Genomic DNA, 24,163 nt, shown 5'->3' with positions numbered 1-24,163 from the left:
CTTGATCAGACATGTTGGTCTATTGCTTTTAATAATACATACATAGGGCCTGATCTACTAAGATCCCAAATAACCAGCGCTAATTTGCGTGTGCAAATAATAATTTTGCACGTGTTATTTCTGGGCGTGTTGCGGGTGATCTACTAAGACTGCGTGCAAATGATAACGAGTGCAAAAGTGGTGTGGACCGCCCTATTTTAATGAGGATTTTGCGTGTGCTATCGGCTGTCACCATGGAGAGTTTGAGAGAACAGAGTGGCCTTAAGCGATAAATTAAGTGTGAAGACATGGAGTTGGAGGTTTTAGTGGAGGAGGGAAATAAACACATCGCTGAACTCCAGCAGAGACCTCTCAGTGTTAGAAACGCGATTTGGGAGGCCATCTGTGAAAAGGTGAATGCTGTGAGAAAAAAAGATCTGCCAATGAAATAAACACATCTACTCTACTCCAAAACTCAATCAGTGTTTTGATGGAGTTTAGAGAGCGATTTGATGAGGCTTAGTCTGCCACTCTTGCTCTTGAAAAGTTAGGCTTCACTTGGATGAAGACAGTCGCCTCACTGACGCAGGGAGCAACTTTCAGGTGAACGTTTTCAATGCCTGATATCATCATCCAGCAACTGTCCCAAAGATTCACCAGCTTAAATGGAACTGGGAACATGTTTGAGTCATTTCACCCCAACACACTGCTGCAAGCACGAGATGAGGAGTTACGCAGAGCTGCCTGGCGCAGCTCAGTGAGCGCTCATTCTCCAAGTTAAAACTAACTAAAAACCCCTTGATGAGCACGATGGGACAGGAGAGACTGAGTGGACATGTCATGTTATTTATTGAGAATGACAGATCAAAGAAAATGGACATACAGCGCATTGTGGACAAGTCCACAGAGCTTAAGGCTCCTTCAAACAGTGGTGAGTAGGCCGAGTACTTCATATTGATTTTTTGTTTGTATGTGAACATGTGGGCCGCTGTGCCAATTTGACTAACCTTTATATCTGTTGATACAGTGACCTACTGTGCTCTCATTATATGAAAAAGTTAAAGTGGGTGTCAGAATGACGCGGTCGCTATCCGTGGTGCTGAACTGCTTTGAATTTGTGTTTTATTATTATTATTATTATTATTTTGTTCTCTTGGTTTGATTGACTAAAAAATGTAGTAATGCTTGTAAGCCCAGCTTTTGCGGGCATGTTGTACAGCGATGGTATGATGAGCTTTACAGTGACCGCAGCCATGTGTGCGTAACGCTGTGCCAGTTTGCACCTGCCTTTCAAACGTGCTAAATATAGACGCAAAAACAGCACCCGCTATCTGCTTCAGGTTTGATAGATCACATTGCTTGTGCTAAATGATTACATTTGCATCTCCTCCTCTCAGTATTTTGCACGTTCTGATGATCTACATGTGTTCTGCATATTCATGAAGGCAAACACGCTAAATGGATAGCGAGTGCTGTTTTGATCATTTGAAAGACGCAATCCTCGGTGTTTAGTACATCTGCTTTGCGCGCGCTATCAAGTTTGCACGTGTTTTTATACACGCAAACCTTTAGTAGATCGGGCCCATAGTCTGTTGGGACGGGAGGTGGAGGTGCCTTGTATGTGCTTGTGTCATGATGCTGGCTTTTACTTTCATGCCGCTGTAAAACGAGGACTGAGAATGAAAATTAATGACGGACATCTTGGTTACACACTGTTGGCCTTGTTATTAAATTGACCGCCTCCTGATTTTACAGCATTCGTCCCATGCTAACACTCAGATAATTAATTTGATACCAGTATTCATCTAAGACCTCACTTCATAGTTTGTGTATAATTCTGTATGTTGTTCCCTAGAGGGATTAATACAGTTGTTTGAATTGAATTGAATTGATGTGAAGTCTGTATATTTCATGTAATCGATAATGTTATGGGTTTAATTTGTCTGCAAGTCAGTGACTATCAGAGAAAACAACATGAGCATAGATTTCATACAGTAAAGAAAACAGCATTTCATGTCTCCAAGGAAAAATATTTAACATTTCAAACATCAGTGTTAGTAGCTGCAGTTAATTAAATGAATATGCATGAAGGCACTTTTTCTTGATCGTTTGTAATCATCGGAGCACACTGCCTGAAAACTGCATTCCACTAGACTGGAGTGAGCGTGACAGATGCTGGAAGTGAACCAGACAGTGTTGGTTAGTAACAGCAGCAGAAACATGATGGCAGGTAGACATTGGAACAGTCAGCATTGTTATTCACAAGCATCATTCAGAGTTAGGTTATTATTTCTGAGGCTAAAAACAGAGAGAAGGAAGGTTAGGGTAAGAATTGTCCATGCAGGCTGGAAATTGCAGGAGCTGTTTAGAGAGACACATGTGGAGCTTTACCAATGACATGGTTGGTGTAGCTCCACATGTAGCCCCACCTAATACAGTATCCTCCCTCATCTTCCAGCATACATTGTGATAAGTAAAAAGAACTGAACAGGAGTTACTGAAAACATGCTGTGGAGACAAAATATTTAGAGTTACATTTTTTGAAGTCAATTGGTTGGGATGCCTCGAGGCATTGTTTTAATGGAAAATCAAAATCAGTCTAAGTTAAAGGTTTCAAGATAGTTAAAAGAGAGCATATCTTTTAACATGGCTAAAGATGATCACAGTCTGAAGGTAAACTACGCCAGATTGGTTTGCAGTGTAGCTAACGTAAGAAGAGCTAGCACCACCAGCCTTCTTATTATATGGTTATATACCAGTTTAATCATGCATAGCCTACATACAAGTTTATCGCCATGTTCTAGATCAAAACAGCGCCAAACCACGTCATGCTAGATGTATCATATGTACGTGTTTACATCCGAGTAGTAGAGCGTTATAGCTTGGCAGCATTACAGCTTAAGCCTGATTTATACTTCTGTGTCGAATAAACGGCGGAGCCTACACCGGAGGTCTGTGTAGGTAAGGGAGCCAGGCAGACCTCCGGCCTACGCATGTAGCTGACGTGCACCTCCTCTAAAATGTAACTACATGTAGATTTCACGTGGACCGCAAGCCCTGTGATTGGTCCGCTCTGTGGCATTGTATTTCCTGCATTTACAGCACTTCCAGGATCTCCGTGTGTTTCATCTCCTCCTCTCTATTCTGCATGTAATCATGTCTGTATGATAAACAGCAACATGTATCAGCTGTAGATTAACATAACACGCTCTGAAGCTCTGTGGAAAAGTAAACAGAGATCGTAGTGGGGCCGGGAGCAGGCGACCGGCTATCAGAGAGACCGCACTGCCCTCAAGTGTTTCGGTGGAGTATTGCTGCGTGACACGAACACATCGACACATCGACGCACAAGTATGTGGAGCTCATGTTCGCGCCAACCAGTGCTGCGTAGGGGCGACGCAGAATTATAAATCCGCCTTTAGACAAAACATATGACCGGCTATTCAGTCCTTTAATAATGTAAATATTAATAATTTGTTTCACAGACTGGTAATTCTTTTGCTGAATAGTGAGGGTAACACATTAATTGTTTAGTCGACAAAACACGCAAATCCCTAGTCAACTGTGTGGATTCAGATGTGAATTTGGTTGAACTGATGTCCGACATAACGAGGTATTTAATAGCAGAAGTCTGTCGTTCACAGCTTCTTCATGTCAAATTGTTTTGGATTTTATCCTGCAAATCCAAACTTCTCAGGTTTTACATTAAGTTTGTACATTCATCTCCTCTAATTACTATTAAAGTCAAAAACCAAGATAGTCATTAGAGGAGTATTTGTTGGTTTAGTATATTAAGTATATTACTACAGTGCAAGTATAGAGAAGACATAACAGCAAGGAGACAAACACATGCAGACAAGACTGACATGTTCTTTGGTAGACGGCAGCAGAAGAAGAAGGAGACAAAGAGAAAGATGCAACAAGGAACAGGGAGTAGACTTGCATGCAGCAGTAATGCAATGGCTCTGCTGGGAGTCCAACCAGTGAAACATTGTGGGCTACAGTCCAAGACTTGGGAGGCAATAAGATCAGGTAGCTTTGCAGGTGAGTATGGAGACTTGTAAGAATGTGTACGATGCATAAAGCAGTCATTGGCACTTGAAGGTGCTCCTGTGATGTGAAGTGATTCAAAATGCAGTGATGGAAAAAAAAAAATCACGAAACTGAAATGTTGAATCTGTGCTTTTAAATGAGATTTAAATACTTAAAGCAGATTTTGGCCTGGATTAAGACTAAAATCAAGACTGAGGGATTCCAGATTGAGCTACTCACCCTGTTGTGATTGTACTCTGACACTTCACTGTTCCAGATTAATGTGATCTGAATGATCTTCAGCTAATCCTGCATTTCAGTAACTTTGAATCTTGATTTATCCACTCTAATATGACACTACATGACTTCAGCTAATCCAGTATCTCACTCATGGTCTTGGTTTAAAGTCTTCCTCTATAACTTTGATTCCAACAAAGAAGAGAAAGGTTTCAAACAGCCCTGATGGAATCGGCTGGTTCAGCAGTACGGCTGATTATGACGTGAATTTCATCAGTTTTCATTTATAGTAAAACAAGTGATACAAAGGTTGATGGTATGAAATATGAGAGCCATAGTAATAAGAGATCTGCAGTATAAAATGTGTGGCATCATTGTAATGTGCAACATGTAAGGAGAACTTTGACCTTTTAGTGATTTTGAAAATAAGTGGGGGTTTTTCTGGTGACTAAAACAGCAAACTATCCAGTTTGAATGAACATTGCTTCCTCTGTAGAAAGGAGCAACAATGAAAAAATAAACTTGTTGATGGGTCACCTAAAAAAGTCTTGTTTTAGGGACATGGTTCAATTTGAATATGAGTTTAGTCACATGCCAAAACATAGACTTTAGCTCCAAATACACGGCAGCTAGTTCTGAAGAGCCATTTACAGATCCCCTGAAGTTCCATAAAGTGATCATTTTTATCTTGTGTGCACAAGTTTATATCTTGTTTGAACAAATTGATATCATATGCGCACAATATATTTACTTCTGCACATGTAACTCATGTGTGAGCTACGCCTGCGTTGTGTCTGAAGAGTCAGGGAACGGTACGTGGGTGTCGGTACTCGACTCTCAGACGCCGTGGCAGAAGACAGAAATCCATGAGCTGTGTGTGTCTGGGGTCTGCAGCAATCATCTCCCCTCCAGCCATGTTAGAATTGGCTTTGGCAGGAATCTGAACCATGCATGCATGTACCGTTGCTTCACGCTCACGCACATCGAGCCTCCAGACACACAGGTAGGAGGAAGAAAGGAAACCCAGAACAAGTGGGATTATGAGAATTAAATGTTTTGGTGAAATGCATAAGCTGTGTCTTTATCAACCTGTTAAACACACCACTTAGGATCTTATGCACAAAATATAAAAACTTGTGTGCATGTGTGAAAATGTTATGTATGCAAGATCATTTTCTTGTGCGTACAAGATAGAAGTGATCGCCTCTGCAGGACTTCAGGGGCTCTGTAAAAATCAAAGACATGGGTCCGTATGCACGTCCAGCCATTAGCGGTGAAAACGGGTCATTTGTACTAATGGGGAAAAACAATGGATAAGCGGTCTGCATGAGCCAGGTTAACACCCCAACAAAGCATTACATTTAATGGAGGTAGACCCACCATTACAGGTGCTAACAGCAGGATTACCTCACCTGTTAGGCTGTTTAAAGGATGGAGGACATCATGCTTATGCGTTATTTAGGTCTTCTACTGTGCGCTCAGAAACACCACACGCTTTTACCCGGTTCAAGATCTTCAGCCCAACATTCCCTTTCTCCTTGTTTGTTATCTTTGATGATTGACTTGCTGATAACAGCTGTTTGTTCATTCTATATTCTTCTAATAAAATGTTCATTTCTTCTTCCTCTGAAAAGTAGTTTTTCCTTGATCTTCTCTCAGTGACACCGGTACCGCTCGCCATGTTTATTGGTGTTGAAGCGTAGTAGGCATGCGCAGTTTGAATTTGTTGGATAGAGGTTTACCAGGAGGTTCCCTGGACATATGAAGTTTTGCACCAGCCTCACTTTCATGGTGCAATTAGTTAATTGGCCAATTATTAACGGTGCATTAAGACTAATGGTCCTGTTTGTGTGATATCTGGACGTGCATACGGGCCCTGGTTTCACCGACTATTACAATGTAGCTGCTGTAAATGTAAGTATCACTCATAAGGTCAAAGATACTTAAATCTCAGATACTTATATTTCTAATATTACTCTGTCAAATTCATCTTTAACAAGGCACTGTGTGTAGTATCACATTGTTACTTCATGGCTCTGAAGAAAATGGGAAAAAAAGATTGTAGTGTGTCAGAAAAAAAAAAGTTTTAATATGAATGAAACTTTAAAAAGTCTGTGAGAGGGAAACTGTGCATGTTGGATAAGTGTTCCTATAGACCGCTAAAAAAAAAAAAAACATCTCCTCTATTATTTAACATCTCCCTCTACACATCTACACGACCTCTGCTGATCTTATCACCTAAAACTAAACAAACAAAAACAGTTACCTTCTGTTGGCCAGCGAAGACGACATCATCAGCACCATGCAAGAGCCACATGACAAAGTCACATGATGTGCACGCACATGATTGGTTGATAAAAAAAAAAAGTAAAGGAAAAGGGACGGGGGGAGGAACGGGGGGAGGAAGGGGGGGAGGGGGCATAGAGGAAACATACAAAACATTTTTGAAATGATGAAAACAGTCAACAGAATAAACAAATGAACAAGAATGTTAAACACAAAATGAAACAAAAAGTAACACAAACAACCGAGAGAAATACAGAAATTGATAAGCACATCTTTTGAATACATGTGAAAATAATCATGTTGCAGAATAAATGAAGCAGGCTCAGGTTTCAAGTTTTGGATTTTGGAAACAAATGTCAATAAACCAATATTCAACCAATTCACTAGATGTAGCAATAAAAACTTTCAGGGGTGACCAAAACTGTTCACCTAGAACCGCCTCATGCATCCTCGTAATAAACAGCTTTTCCTCTGAAGGTTTTCTTATAGTTTAAAGTTTCACAAAGCAACATTAATGCCCAATCTGAATTTGAACAAGCACAATCACTGGCATTAAAGGAAAGTCTGAAAACCAAACCCTTCGTTTGGCTTTCTTTGGACGATCAGGAGATTCAAGAGTTAAGAGGAATCTCTGCAGCTTGAAGAACACAGACCATGCCAACTAAATATGACACACGACACAGCAGACAACAGCATGAACATATAAAACATCATGAGGCTCTAAAAGCATCCTGATGCACCTGCAGGGAACACAGAGGAGCTGCTGGAACAACGCGTCCTAGTTCACTCTAATGTAAAGCCGAGAGTGCAGCTGACAAATTATTAAAGAGGGAAGACGAGGTTAGGAACAAAGACACACACTTCTCACGCAGCACACCAGGATATCAACAAGAAGCAGCATCAGTGGACATGAGACCGTTACTCCACTCACCTCTTATCACACGTCATGCATATAAACCATAGACTGTATAAATAACGGACTTAGTATCCATGACGTCACCCATCTGTTCCTGAGCACTGTTTTGAAGCCAGTGGTCGGTGGGAGCCATATTGGAAATGCAAGTCAAGTCAAACTTTAGTTATAGAGCACATTTAAAACAACCTCAGTTGACCAAAGTGCTGTACAGATATTAAAATACAATATAATCATACACAATATAACAATAAATAAAAACAATAAAAGAATAGTAAGAGCTCAATTTAGGAAATAAAAGAGTAAAAAAGTAAAAAAGCCAAGGATTCTTGTTTAGCTGGGACTGAACGCCAAGGAGAAACGATAGGTTTTTAGGAGTGTTTAAAAGTGCTCAACAGACTGTGCAGCTCTAACCTGGAAAGGTAGGCTGTTCCACAGCTTTGGGGCCGCCACTGAGAAGGCTCTGTCCCCACAAGTAGAGAGTCTGGACCGAGGTACTGCCAGGAGCAGCTGGTTTGACGACCTAAGTGCTCTGGAAGTACTGTGAGGCTGTACAAGGTCTGATAAATGAGACGGTGCCAGACCATTTAAACACTTAAAAACAATTAATGACACCTTGAACTGGATCCTAAAGTTAACAGGCAACCAGTGAAAGGACTGGACAGGACTGAAATGCAGAACTCAATCAAACTTAAGCCTGATTTATAATTCTGCGTTGGATCGACGGCGTACCCTACGCCGGGGTCCGCGTTGCTCCCGTACCTACGCAGAGGCCTACGCATGTAGCTGACGTGCACCTCCTCCAAAATGTAACTACCTGTAGAGCCGCCGTGGACTGCAAGCCCTGTGATTCGTCGGCTCAGCGGCATTGTCTTTCCCGCATTTACAGCACTTCCAGGACCCCGGACATCGGCCGTGTATTTCATCTCCTCTTCTCTATTCTTCATGTAATCATGTCTGTATGATAAACAGCAACATGAATCAGCTGTAGATTAACAGAACAAGCTCTGAATCTCTGTGGAAAAGGAAACAGGGATCGTAGCGGGGCCGGAAGCAGGCGACCGGCTATCAGAGAGACCACACTGCCCTCAAGAGTTTCGGTGGAGAATAGCTGCGCGACACGGACACATCGACGCACAAGTATGTGGGGCTCATGTCCACGCTGCGTAGGCTGTAAACATGTTTATTTCTGCTACAAAGATTGTCTTGTTTTGTATTGGTGTGTATGTGGTTTCCTGTGTTTCTGCAAATCAAAAAGACGATCTTTGCAGCAGAAATAAACATGTTTGCAGCCTGATTCAAATAACAGCTTCGGTCTACGTAGCTAATTTCTGTATCAGCACACACTGTACTGGGGATGAATTTATTTTCTAACACGACGGTTCAAAAGATATTAAGATTACAAGTTTTTGCCCAAATAAGGACATGACTGACTTGATTGATAGGCGAGAACACATAGCTGTTGGCTAGGAGGCTCTTTACGTCACACATTGGCTGTTTTTGAAACAGCCTACTATACTAGCAGTACGTTCTGATTTGGTCTAAATTCAGTATGTAGTAAGTGAACAAGAGCAAAATCTGCAGTATGCCAAAACTCCCTGGATGTTGTACTGATTCAGGAAAATTTCACAGTATGCATGGGACCAGTTTCCCTCGCATACTGTTTCCCATAATGCACAGCGTTCGTTCCACTTTTTTCGTCTTTTTTTGATGAGGGATTTCCGTTTTTTGGTACTGTGAAATTATCAAATTCCATAGAAACCACCTCTTAACTTTTTAAATCATAAGTAATGCTAAAGAAGCAGTTTTGCCATCAGCTTGGTCGTTGTTTACTTCCAATTTCTGAAACTGGAAATCCAGTGACGTCTGGCTCAGCATGCAGCAAAACAGATCCAACAGAACAGTCAGACTACATGCTAAATTCAAACACCGTATGTACATTCTTAGGTAGTATGTAGCATGCCGTTTTGAAAACAGACAAAGTTTGGTGGAGTTCAGCATTTCCAATATGGCTCCCGCCGACGATTTGCTTCAAAACAGCGCTCAGGAACAGATGGGTGACGTCACAGATACTACGTCCATTATTTATACAGTCTATGACATGAACACAGAGTGTGAAGGTGCCTAAAGTGGTTCAATAGCTGGAGGAGAACTCAAAGTGTAGCAACAAGCAGTCAGATGGGTTAGTTGCTTAAGAGTGCTATCAGTTATGTTTCAAATGGCTCTTGCACAAATTGAAATTAAACATTATGCAGGCGCTTCCAAGTGTTGCTGATCAGTCTCAGACACCGATCTGTTACCTGAAAGTCTGTGCAGGATTAAGAAGGCATGTCTCAGTTTTGATTCCTGGCACACTGCCGGGCTTGTAAAATAATTTCCTTGGCATTACTTTCTGCAAATCCGTGAGTGTGAGTGTGAACTGTTCTGTCATGAACGTCAGATAATCTGATACAGTGAGCTGAATGCAGGCAATAATGGGAAAGGTTGAGAGGCTTTCAAGAAAATGTAGCCTACAGTGACATAGTGCTTTAGATAAGAATTACAATATTCAGATGGCAAGACGGTAGGTGGTAGGATGTGCAGGGAAAAACCTTTCCTTTTTTTTATATCATGAACCAAATAGCACCGGCGCACCAGCACTTCCTGATAATAGAATAGCTAATTTTCTGACCAATCAGTGGCTATTACTGAAGTAATATAGCATCCTAGTCTTTTACTATCTGACAGTGACAACAAGTCCTGATTATAAAGTGTGTAACATGTAGATTTAACACATCCTGAAGCAGCTTTCAACATTTTTTTCATGAAAGATAGGACTTAATTGACCCTGAGGGACAGATTATAGTCAGGCATCAATAATAATTCTTTAATGAATACTGTCTTTCATCTGATCAGGGTTTTAAATCCCCATCTCTGGTTGTCACTGATCATGCTATCACATTATGTCTGTTGCAAGACGTTGTGAACCATACATGTGAAATATTAAAATGTTAATGTGATACCAAGTTTCTCTAAAAACAGAAAATGAAGTTTTAGCATTAATTTGCTGAACGTCTACACTCCCAGTCAAAAGTTTGGCCACACCTCCTCATTCAATGTTTTTTATTATCTTAATTATTTTCAACATTGTAGATTAACTCTGAAGACATCTAAAATATGTAATAATCTGGTTTTACCATAATCTGGATTACAACAGTAGTCAAATAGGTCTATCCATTGTGTACTAACCCTACCTCTGAACAACACAACTGATGGTCTCAAACACATTAAAAAGGCAAGTCATTCTACAAATGAACTCTTGACAAGGCTCATGTTCATTAGAAACCATTCCAGGAGACCACTTCATGAAGCAGACTGAGAGAATACCAAGAGTGTGCAAAGCTGTCATGAAGGAAAAAGGGGGCTACTTTACAGAATCTAAAATATAAAACAGATTCTGCTTTGTTTAACACTTTTTGGTTCATTCAATAATTCCATATATGTACTTTCATAGTTTGGATGTCTTCAGTATTAATCTACAGTGTTTACAATCATTACAATAAATACAAACCCTTGAATGAGAAGGTGTTTCCAAACTTTTGACTGGTAGTGTATGTAGGGCTTTTATTTTGAAATCTGTGTTATCATAAATGCACAAAGTAAGCACTCAGTGTCCTCCAAACTGTCACAATAGCGTGACAATCAAAGGAGTCTTTTGTGTGAACTATGATTCAATTATTCACGAGCAGACACACTCTGTTATCTGTGTCACTAGAGTCAGGCTGTTAGAAAGGCAACCCCTCTTTGACTAGTGTTAGTAAAATCACAATCTAAGACGAGTCAAGACTGTTAGCAAATCCTAAACGTGTGCCACAGTCATCCTCTGTGGCTGTACTCTACGTGCTCTCCTATAAGCACATCTACGCAAACAGAGAGTCAGTAAGACAGAGGTGAAGAGAGACACACTGCACACTGCATGACTGGCATACTCACTACTGGCCATAGTGGTGGCAGCGATAGAGGGTGGTATCTCTGATGAAACTGAAAGATGGTGAGAACATGGTGAGAGGAGCTGAAGATCTCCTCGATGAGAGAAACTCAGGAGAGGGTCAGTTCTGGTTGAGTGTTACCATGATGATAAGGATACCTCAGAAACTCTCGTATAGCAGAATGAATGCTTGATTTTCAGGATCTGTTTCTAAAGCACACCCACTGTGATACATCAATACAGTGATTTAAAGAACACTATTTTAATTGGTTGCAGAATCTCAGTTTGTGATGACTGAAACCTTCTATCAAATGTAACTTTCTTTTTGAACCTGTTTGGATAAATCGACAGGGATGCGGCTTCAGAAAGAGAAACTGAAAAGAAAGGCAGAAACTTTTGTTATTAACAACAAAGAGTAATATTTCAGTGCCCAATCCTTTGAACACTGCATGATGTCCAGTGTAACACACAATCTGCAAGAAGCACACTGCCCCTCTGAAGAAAGTCAGCATCCCATGTCCAATTCACTCTTCCAACTTCAGGCTGAGGCTGACAATAAACATGACCCATAATGTGCTGATACAAATATTGATGTTGCTTTTGGGACAATAAAAAGCTGGTTAGTGACTCATGTTGTCAAATGTTCTTTACAGTGTTTTTAATTCCAAATGTTTTTGATTTTGACTCCTCCTAGAATACAGTTAGCTTCCTGTCTCATAGCAAAGCTACAGCTCTGTATGAGCTGAGAGGACAAAAACACATTACCCAAACACTAGAGAGGTAAACACTGCACTGTATAAGAGTCTCACCTTGAAGACAATTATGGACTATTCAGATTTTCAGTGTAGAACACATGAAGACATGAACTGTGGTGTTTTTTGTATGGAAGATGATACCCTGTGAGGTGTCTATAACACAGAATGGATGGACTTACTGGGCATCATTACATGCTGTGTTATAGGAATGACTATTCGTCCTAGTGCTGGGCGATAATATGATGACGATCATTATCTTGATATCATTTTCTCAATATAATCATAATAAATGTTTGATAAAAATCTGATATAAATAAATCTGTAATTACACCTCCAACCACTGGAAAGTGGGGTGCTAATGAACCTGAAACACTAGTTGCCAACTAACATTAGACAGAAGAAGAAGTCGCCATTGAACAGCCAATCATGTCGCAGGGTGAGAGGTAGGCGGGGCTTAAAGACGTTTGGAGCTGAATGTAAACACAGCTGAAACGAGGGACATCAACACTGAAGAAAAGCAGTCGTTAGTCTGACTGAGTCGACTCTGTGTTAACTATTAACTTCATACACTTCATTAAATCTACTTTCAGGATGTGGGTAAAGGAAGAGCACAGAGACAACTTCTGCCGTGAACACTTTTAATGTCCACCGCGACTGTAGGACAACTGAACACTGAATAACCGTGATGCATTCACTGCACTGTGGGAAACAGCATCACTCTGCCTGTAACCCTTAGTAACCTTAAAGGGGAGAGCACAACTCAAAACAATACTCTACAAAACTGATACACAGAATACATTGTGATATATCTTTGTTGTGAATTTAAATCAAATTATGGAAATAACCTCAACATGAGAAAAATAAGAACTTACAAACTAAAACTTCACAAAAATCTCATCTTACATTAAAGACCTGCTTCCTGTTAGCACTGTCAGAAATGATGGATTCAAGAAGCTCATCAGAAACTAAATCCAGATACAAACTAACAAACTGTCTTCAACTTTCACTCGGGAGCAAAAATCTGCCTTTAAAGCTGCTGTGAGGAACTTTTGGTTTGTATCGATTCTGGCGCCCCCTTGTGGACAACATGATACCTCTTGTCTCTTATCCTGTACATGCAAAATTTGTATCTTCAGACAATAACCTCATCCTGTTGTGTTTAACATACAAATGTATCACACGGTGTGATTATTTGCCATGAAAATAGACATAACGGGGTGTTTCTAAAGCGAGATGTCAATCATCTGATCTGACACCTCCCCCCCAGAGCGGTGTCAGGCATTAAAAATGACAACAGAGAAGCTGTCAGTGTTGTTGTGGATGGTCTTGTTTGCTTTTGAAGGTCATAAAGAGGCATCAGTATCAGTTTCAGTCTGTTTCTCAACCACTGAAAAACTCCTCATAGTGCCTTTAAATTTTAATGAAATAATGATTTGATATTTATCCTGATAATTATCAACATCGACTGATATGAAATATTCTAGCGTGGTAACATCATTTTCATATCGCCCAGCACTACTTCGACCACATTAAACTCACAGTCTCTCTCTCAGCTGAGCATTCAAAGACCAACTCTGTGCTGTGTTGGAGTTTTACCTTGCCTGAATAAGGGCAGTTCTGTTTGATCAGTCCTGCTGCTCAGCTGGCTCTGGAGATAACTCCACCATATAAATGCCAAACTGATATCATCACTTTAATATATATACAAAGAACAAAACAAAGTCCACCACCACACACAGAGAACTGACTCATCTGAAGATATTTCACATCTTTTTATTGAACTGTTGTATGACCTGACTAGATTTGTAGTGCTGTTGTCCGGCATTTACTGCCCAATAAAAAAAGCATCAACCTCAGCCTTGAACCAAGGTCCTGGCACTGGAACATGAATCGGTCTCTGGATGCTCGACTGTGGCAGCTCACTGCTCTTTTAGCATTAACGAGAGATATTCAAGAAAAATGTTCCCTGACATTCTTTGGATGAGTTATAAGAGAAAGTCTTCACACCAGAGTCTCTTTACATGTTTAGACAAAGCATCTGTGTTGTAAACTACTCTGCAGACTTTGTAAGACTTCACTCAGCTGCTTGTTGAGCTTCTTCTTCTTCATCTGAAATGTTCAGCTCAGCGTTAGCTTCCTCTCTTTTTGAATTGATGCCAGCTCCTTTTTGTTCTGGGACCTATGGTTTCATTTACAGCAATAACTGGTAATTACCTCAAGCTGTCAGATTTCCACAAGGTCTAGCATACACCCAAGCGACAAACACACACTTGCATTCATCTTAAACTGAGGCGATGACAGAGGTAATGTTTTGTGAAATGCATCTAAAAGCTCCTCCGTACGAAACTGAATACCAACCAGCGACAGAAAAGATGCAATCAGTGCCATTTTAAAGATTTCTTGAGAGCTACACTGAAGGATTTTTCATGCACACAAATATTGAAGTTACATCTCCACACTGAGTTATGTATCTTACATCTATTAACTGGATTAAGACTGGAGATTTGAATCCTGACCACTTAGACCTCAATTCATTGGCCTAGGTTGTGTTCAGACCTTTTTCCTTAGTTACAGGGAGCATAAGAAATGTCCAAAGAAAGCTGCAGCTCATTCCCACCTACACCTTTACTGGAAGCTATGTTTAGTCTTTCTAAATCTGCACCCTTGTGACCTCTGAGGCACAATCCTTGTTAGGTGTACAGACCACGTTACAACAGCACACCCTGACCACAAATGGGAACGCTTAAGGTTTCTGGTGCTTGAAGGCCAAAATATGCAATCATCACCTTCCCATATATGGTCATTTATGTGCTACAGTGCCTAGCTTTCCACACAATTACCAGTAAACCACAAAACAACACACATGCATTCCCCTGTGCTGACTTTTTTCTGCACAGACCAAATGAAACACTCGTCTGCAGAGCTGATATAGTGCACAGGTTCAATATAGAATACTTTAAACTGCAGAAACATGACAAGAAAGATGTTTTGAGTAACACAGGACCTCCATGAGATCCGTGTCCGGTCCATATCTGATCCGCTGCGGTCCCACTCCGTGCTCTCTCGTCCGTCAACACCCACCAGTTGCGTTTTCGGAACGCAGCACGGAGCAGGACTGCTGGACAGCTGGAGTCATGTGACCATGTTGTCTTTCTGGTCCTCTGAAAACCTCTGACCTGTTGACTCCAGGCCTGGCTCCGCTCATCATGACTTTGGTTTGTTGTTGTAGTTAAGTGAAATACGATCTGGTAATAACACAGAGTGTTTTATTCTGAAAATTAACCGGATGTTTTCATTTTGTTTTGGTGAAACCTGACTTCCTGTCCCGCTCCATCTGCTCTGTTGAGATTGATGCATCGTGCTCCGGCATCCGGCAAAAATAGAAGTCTTGAGTATCTGATCTGGAGGACTCCGACCTACCAGATCAGAGACGCAGCCGGAACACAACGGAGCGGATCCAGTGGAAGTTAACACATTGACTAGAATAGAAACCTTTCAGATGACGGATCGGAGACAGACCGGACACGGATCTGGTGGAATTTGGCCGTAAGTGAGTGGACGACAGAACATGTGTACCACAGGTCATTTCATGCTACTAGTGTAGGAACTGTTCAATCAAGAGATCATGTGCTTAAAGCTGCTGTGAGGAACTTTTGTTTTGTATCGATTCTGGCGCCCCCTTGTGGCCAAAGTAATACCTCTTATCTCTTGTCGTATACATGTAAATGTAGTGTTTTCAACAAAAACCTCATCCTGTTGTCTTTTAACAGTCAACTTTATCAGGCAATGTGATTATTTTCTATGAGAACAGTCAAATAAAGGCTGTTTCTGAACTGAGATGTCCATCATCTTGTCTGACACCTACCCCCTCAGGGCGGTTTCAGGCATTAAAAATGACAACAGAGAAGGTGTCAGTGTTGTTGCTGGTGGTCTTGTTTGCTATTGAAGGTCATAAAGAGGCATCAGTATCATTTTCAGTCTGTTTCTCAGCCAGTTCAAAACTCCTCACAGGGCCTTTAAGGATATATCTGTGTCACAATTTTAAGCAGCTTTATTTTGAAAAGTGCTAATGAAGACAGAATGTCAAAGTGAAGCTAATGGAGACACATACAGAGGAGATGAGAGTGAATAAGACAGGGAGAAAAGAAACTTACTTGTGAAAGAATACCCTGAGAAGTCCATCGGAATACAGAACAGATGAAAAACCATGATGAGGAAACAAAACAACAAAAAGAAGAAACAAAGACAATGAAATGAGAATATGAATATGAATAATGAATGAGGGCAGCTCTGTCCTGCCAGTCTGCGACACCTCGACTGTGTCTTCTTGCACTTTCTGTCTACATACAGTCTGTCTTAAAAACTTTGACTTTAAATATTCAGGTTGACTCAACCTCCAAATTACAAAGTTTTTTTTTTAATGACTTCAAGCTCAGGAGTCTTTTCAATTCATTTCTTGGAATGAAAATTAAAGTTCCTTTATTTAAAAGTTCTGGTTTATTATAAGCTTAATTAATACATCACACACTGACACTTTGCTAAAAGCATCTCAAAGTAGGACAAAGCTTCTCTCTGCAGTTTTTGGGGGAACCATGCAAACTAAGGAGGATGCTGCGGTGAGCTATTTCTACAGAAGCGATGGGGAGACGCAGCACAGATGGAAGGTGTGACACAGAGGCAGGTACAAACTACAACAAAGATTTATTCATGACCTTGATTTATAATGCAACCTGAGAAATAGGTCTGTTGCCTTTAATTGGAGCTCTGGCATGGATAGACGGATGAAAGGATAAATCTGGTTTATTATAAGTTTGGCCTTATTTTTGAAGTTTGGATCTTCATTTCCATCATTTTTAATAAAATATAACTTTCCAGGTAAACTTGGAGCACAGTTTGGCAGGGTAAGTAACACGAGTGGAGGAGTCTCACAGGAAACAGAGCAAACAGTGAAATCATCAGAGTTTAAACAGCTTTATGAGCTCATTTTAAAATAATATCAGATTTGATGAAAGTGGAACTCTTTGAATAAAGCTCTATTGTAAATAAAACTCTCCTCTTGTGATATTACAGAAGATGATGAGAGTACTCTGGGTTATTATGCTGCCTTACTTATGACACATTACATAAAGTCTGGATTTACCTCGAGACGTAATAATACACTTAACATAGAGCAGTAGCATTCACACTGCTGGGTTCATAATGTGTTTCTTTATTACTGTCTTTAGGATGAAGGTAACCCAGCACAGGTAACGGCCTCAGAGAAGAGATTTTGTGTCTTTTTACTGCCTTTAGCCTATTTCCTGCTCTGATGACAAACGTGTTTTCATTTGAATGGACAGGATGGTACTCCTCAATGCTAGGTGTAGAAGTCATTTTAATTTAAGTTGAACTTTTACCTGCTGAATTTTAGTTCTGGGTGGGGCCAGCATTTATATAGGGCAGGAGGCGCAGGTGTTTGTTTTGGTTAGTTGGAGCATCATGATGAATGTTTTTTGCCCGTGACCTAATTGAAGCCTGTTTTAAGTTGTTTTTTGTGAGAGAATATGGAAATCTAAAAGGACTGTTGGAAGTTTTGACTCATGGAATAAACTTAGAATGAACTGCTGACCTGTGAGAAGACTGATCTTATTTATGAATGATGGTAGACACGTGTCAGGACTAAAGAGCAGCTCCCACTAGCCAAGTGACATTTTTAAACTGAATCAAGAAATCTGTCACTACAGTAGATGTTGAAATTACAACTATATATAAAATAATCATCAGTGATAATGTTTGATGTATTAGCACTGCTTAGATTTTGAGTGGTTGTCTGTTATTGTGCAGGTAATGTTGTCTGTTATATTGTCTGTTACATGGCCTGTGATAATGTCTGTCGCATTGCTGGTTATGTTGTTTGTTACATCGTTTATTTATTATCATTTAAACTCCCTATATTTAGCAAGTGTTCAGACTAGAGCTGAAGATATTTGTCCGAACCCGAACCCGACCCTACCTGACCGTTGGGTCGGGTTCGGTCATAATTTCTATCATTTTAAACGGGCTCTGGCTTGTGCAGTAAATGAGCGGTCAGGTGAATCTGGACTCCCTTCAGCAAGCAGTCATGCGTCAACGGCACGAGCACTGGCTCGCGCGTAAAGTGATAATACAGGACCTCTATAAGATCCCATCATTCCTCTGGCCAACATTTAACCAGCTGAGAATGTTGTCACACTCAGACAGGGAGGCCGTACATGCTCATGCCCGCACTCTTCTGCAAGCTGTGCACGGTGCTGCAGGTGCACGACGAGATGTGGAGACTTGAGACCCAGAGTTCTCCAGAGACGAGTTCGCTCATCCTCCGGCAAAAAGAGCGACATTTGAGGAGTGGGAAAATGTCCACCGAGCTGAGTGGGAAGACGACAAGGTATCTCACTACATTAAAACGACTGTCATGGAAGAGGAAACTGATGTTTTAAGCTGGTGGAAGATCAAAAGACCTACCTAAAACTCACAAAATTAGCCAGATTAGTAATGAATAATGTCGGGGCAGTCGGGCTGTAAACGGGTTCGGGCTTTAAAAAAATCTAGATCATTTGGGTTTGGACGGGTTTGGGCAGAATTCTGTTGGAAGTGGATCAGTTTACCCCCGGCTGGTTCACTTTACCCCCTTGATTTCTCTGGCCTGTCTCAGTTTACCCCTAAGCTGGGGTAAAGTGAGACACAAGGCCACTTTTTTAAAAACAATCATATTTTCACTGCCCTTCGTCCTGAATACATTCTGATAATTTCCATTGCTAGGAAACATCCTGAATTAAGGGGAAATGTGTAAATTTAACTGATATATCATTTTAGCTCGCTTAGATGGGAACAAATGTGAAAAACTGTCTCACTTTACCCCACTCTCCCCTATTACTTTGTTTTCAGAAACTCCTTTCCTGTCTTTTGTTTTCAAGTCTACAAAAGTATTCAGTGTTTTCTGAAACACTCACTGTCTGGGTATGAATCCGATTATAGAGATGATTGTTTCTAATTTATAGAGTAATAAGAAGACATCCTCCTACATGACTGCACATAAATAAACAGGAAGCTGACACGTATTATGTCACTCCGACACACTCTGATTTGTGATGACAGGTGTTATACACCTGCTGTAAGGTTGCAGATGAAGCCATATGTTTGACACAGCTGTGCTTTGACGCCAGATAATTCACCGGGAAAATCTTGACAGGGGAGTTACTTCAGAACAGCCGGCAAACTGGTGCAAGTGTTGCTGTGGCTGACAAACCAAAGCGACTTGGTCACATCTTCCCTCATCTGTCTGACAGGTAGTTATTTTCCTTGTATCTTTGTTACGGGGGCTCTTTTTCCTCCCGTACGAACCAGCAAATTGAAAATTTCCTCCACCCTCCAGCGTTTCTTCATACGCTGCCATTTCCATCAAGAAATATAAACAATCTTCAGCAGGGCCTGACCTCTGGCTGCTGCATTAACAATGCAGACTGTCACTGAACTATAAATACAGAGCTGACTATCCTTCACACTGAAGTATAAATCAGCTCTAAGAATGCACAAGTACTTTCCAGAAAGCTTTCACTAAATCACACCGGTTGAAGGCTGAAAAGAAGGGCTCTGTCCGCCGTACACAATGCAAACATTTATGAGGAAAGAGACACACAGTACTGTGAAGGGATGGAGAACACACAGGTTAGTCAACACTATCAACTCTTTGCAGTGAAACCAGGGATTATGTTCCTCCTGGGTGGGACAGGGGCTGCGCTGGGGGTTTGGGGTGAGAATACAGGAGTTTAGGGGTGAAGGGGCTTGGTTCAGCTATACATGAGCAGGAAGTGGAGTGAGAAACAGCGTCAGGTTCACAGCATCGGGGTCAGAGGAGCGTTTATGAGAGCAGGGGCAGGAGCAGTGAGGGCTTTACTTACGGACTGGCTCGGTCATGAAGGGATAGGCCTGGCTGCTCTCGCCTTCACCTTTTCCGTTGATGGCGGACATCTTGATTTCGTAGTTGGTCTCTGGCTTCAGGCCGAGGATGGTGATCATGGACAGGTCTGTTGGAGAGAGATGGTGTTTATTTACTTACAAACAAGGAACAAAGGAAACATGTTCATGTGGGATGTACAAAGTTCTTTAATGTGTCACTGTGTGAACTGAATTCAAACTTGAATCAACTCTTCTGTCATTCAGGAAAAATGTCAGTGCCTATTGTAGAGCAACAATATATGCATCTTTGTAAACACACAGCTAACAGAGTGTTCTGCACTTGTAGGACTTTTACCCAGAGGTCAGATGTAAAGGTGCAGTTGGTAGCAATGGGGTAAAACTGAACTGGGAAAAAAAGTCATAATACCAATCAGTAGTCATCAGTAAGTGAAATAATTTGAGATTATGGTGAAATCTCTGTGTTTTCCAATGCCTTTCAACAAGCAATGTCATTATTCCCTTTGTTCCCTTTATCACAGACCAATCAGAGATATTTTCCAGCCCTTCAGCCTGGTTAGTTGAGGGGCGGTCCCTGTTAAGCCGTCCTGATTGGCTGTTAAGCCGGCATTACTTTCTCATATATAGCGCACAAAAATAGTAAAACACATGAATGTGCACAACAATCTTTTGTGGGCGGGGCTTATGGGAGCAGAGAGGGGAGGGGGAGGTGAGTGAGAGGAAATCTGTGGGGAGGGGTAGTGTTGACATTCAAAAACTGTCTCCGAACTAATGCTGCTGACAAGAAGCCGAACAGACTGGAGAAGAAGGCCAGCTCTGTCCTGGGCTGCCCACTGGACCCTGTGGAGGTGGTGGCTGACAGGAGGATGATAGCAAAGCTATCTTCTCTGATGGACAACACGTCACACCCCCTCCAGGAGACCAGAACAACACTAAGGAGCCCGTTCAGTGACAGACTTCTTCACCCGCAGTGTCTCACAGAGAGATACCACAGGTCTTTTCTTCCTGCAGTGGTATATTTATATGTGTGATTTTGAGATATGCTTATCTTTTACCTCTTTAATTTTGATTTTAATTGCTAATAACTTTTTAATAATTGTTAATTTATAGGCTCTTGTTTGCTTTATATATATATCTTCTGCACTTTGTCTACTCTGTTACTGTAACACTTGAATTTTCCCGTTGTGGGACGAGTAAAGGAATCTCTCTTATCAAGACTACCAACAGGAGGTTATTTTGAACAAAATCTTAATGTTATCAATGATCATTTTGCTCCTGGACTCTCTTTAGTTTGCATCTTTGTGTCTGTTCAACGTCACTTTATTCAACACTTGCTGCACCTGTTTGCTCCTGATCATCAAACCACAGAAGATTTGACAGGTTGGACAGCTTCTGACGGCACAGCTCAAACCTGTGCACCTTTGAAAGCATCCCCATATTTTTTTTCAATTTTAGTTTTTCCATATCAATCAAGCCATAATACATTTAGATTGATACAGCACCAAATCATGACAAAAGTTATCTCTTGAGAACTCTATTCAGCTTTAAACGTAGTGATGTAGAACGGGGATGTCAAAGGCAGATAGCGCCCTCTGCTGACTGAAAAAGGAGATCAATATTAACTTTTCATCTCACTGATTTCAATTTTCAAATTCATTCAGCAAATAGAATCATCTCTCGTGTGCTAATTTTCATGTCCTCTATGTACTGTTACATCCCATGATTTAATGATTAACAGCATATTTATAAAAATAGATTTTTGTTTTTGCTTATTTTATACTATTTCCTTTCATTTTGCTTTCAATTTCTATCTTTACGCTGTTGATTTTTAATTTAGTTGTCTTATCTTTTATTTATTTTCATCTTTTTATCTTGTACTTTTATTATGCAGACTAATTATTTTAGTTGTTCAAAATATAAAAAAGGTTTGAAAAAAATAACTACAAAAAAAAGGTTAATCCAAAATGAGTTTGAACATTAAACTGTCTGTTGTTGATGTACGTCATATATGATGCTATCTTTCTGTGGTGTTTACTTTTGACTGTGTAACTACTCTGCATCATTGTTTTTGGATCCACATGAAACAGGTAACCATTAAGGTGTACTGATGTGTGAACGCTGATCCAACAAACAAAGCCCTGAGTCCAAATTTACACAAACTAATGTTCTCATTATTCCTTCTCTCCCTTCATAAGAAGTCACCTTTAACTCCAGACTACACTGTGTCTGCTGGCTGAACGTGTTCATGTTAACAGTGTATGTGTGAAATGACACTCCAACAGGGCTGGAATATATAACAGGATTATCCATGGAAGCTGAATCACCAGTTGGCTGTATAACTGCACACTGGATTGGGAAGGTGTATGCGATACTTGCATGTAGGATTTATATTCAGCAGAGCATCTTAAAAAGCAAATGCCAAGAAAAGGGTAAGTTCTAATGAAAGAGTGACAGTGTAGTGGGGAGAGAGAGAGCTGATAGGACGGTCGGAACTCCTTAACTTTTAATATAATTCCCCTGGGTGAAGATGCACCGACACTTCAAACTATAACAATATATGAAGCATGGAAATAAGTACTTAACTTTGGACTTTTGTTCTTGTTCTGTTGCATGTATAGATAATAAAAGTTCTTATTAAGAAAGTTACATTCCATTAGACAGACACTGTTATTTCCATTTAAGACAGGCACCATTGAGATTTCAATCAGGATCCACAAACATACACCTGTGTTTTTCTGACTTTGCTATAGGAAGCCATTTGTCAAATATCTGGCTGTGTGATACAAAGACTGGTAATTTCATGGCTGAGAACAAATTTCAGTCCCAGACAGCAAAACAGCTGAGGAACATTTTTCCATTATAGTGACTCAACCAAAATCCTAAATGGGTTTCACATTAATGTCTCCATGAGGAGGACTTTCAGAACTAACCACGCACGAGGCTAAATGAATTCACGTTTAGGCTTTTAGCGGCAACAACATCAGTGAAAAACGATGCCTCTGCTGAATCCATTCATGTTCAGATGAGATTACCAGCCGGCCCAGAGTAATTTAGTCCTGATTACCACACGCTGCTTTCCTCAGCTTCCCTCAAAGGTTATCGCCACAGATCACAACAATTGCTTCAAATTCCACTGACTTAGCTGCGTTTTAATGATTGTGTTCTTACAGTGCACACCCACTGCGTCATCCAGAGCTGTGTGCTGTGTTTGAAAAATCAATCTTTGACGGTATTAAGGCACACCCGCTTTAAACAACAAAAATAAATCATTAGACCCTAACGGTGTCAGGATCTATTTATAACTTTTAACAGGTTGCTTGCTCAAATCTCTGAGATTTCTAAGCAACAACCAAACAGGACTAAGCCAAGATGAGCGTGACTTGTGGTGCTTACTGAAAAACGTTGCATTAACAATTCTACAGGAAAAAAACAGTCTTTCCAAAAGTATCAAGTCATCTATGGAGAGACCTTGGAAAACTCTGCAGACCTTGTGCATGGAAGAGGTTCGAAAAAGAAACCAAGGGTGTTCTTCTGCTTTCCACATTTTGCCTTCCTGTTGTTCTCTTCCATTGTTAAAGACAGGGACAGGTAAACGAGGAAGAGCAACAGAACAATGATGACCTTACTGTATTGAAAAAAAAGCAGCTTCATTGTTGTTATAATTTTATAAAATCATCAAATATAAATCTAGTGGCCGTGTTAAGTTACATTATTGAACAACGCTCCAGGAAACATGTTCGCCCTAGTGTTACTATGAAAATAATTTACAGTTCAAGGATAAAACTGGAGATAGGTTGGCGACCTGTCCAGGGTGTACCCTGCCTTCCGCCCGAAGCTAGCTGGGATAGGCTCCAGCCCCCCGTGACCCCTAACGGGATAAGCGGTCAAGATGATGGATGGATGGATGGATAAAACTGGATTCAATTTTATCTTTGTCAACGAATGTCAATCGAAGAACATAATAAAGTAGGTAAGCAAGTAAAGTTTATTTAGTATTGCACCTTTCACAGAGCATAGTCACAAAGTGCTTTAAAGAGTTTCAATATCGACAAGAAAATACAA

General features: G+C 40.6%; 1 protein-coding gene across 1 annotated transcript in view; it reads right to left on the bottom strand.

Annotated features, from left to right (window-relative positions):
* Positions 1–24,163, bottom strand: part of LOC117812734 (neural cell adhesion molecule 1-like) — a 544,127-nt gene that overhangs the window by 44,768 nt on the left and 475,196 nt on the right. Inside the window, exon 8 of the mRNA XM_034683646.1 lies at positions 20,086–20,211. Within this exon, the coding sequence (XP_034539537.1) occupies positions 20,086–20,211 (126 nt within the window). The remainder of the gene's footprint in view (positions 1–20,085; positions 20,212–24,163) is intronic.

This window comes from Notolabrus celidotus, chromosome 5, assembly GCF_009762535.1.
Source record: "Notolabrus celidotus isolate fNotCel1 chromosome 5, fNotCel1.pri, whole genome shotgun sequence".
Lineage (NCBI taxonomy): Eukaryota > Metazoa > Chordata > Actinopteri > Labriformes > Labridae > Notolabrus > Notolabrus celidotus.
This window is presented reverse-complemented; position numbering and strand designations above follow the sequence as displayed.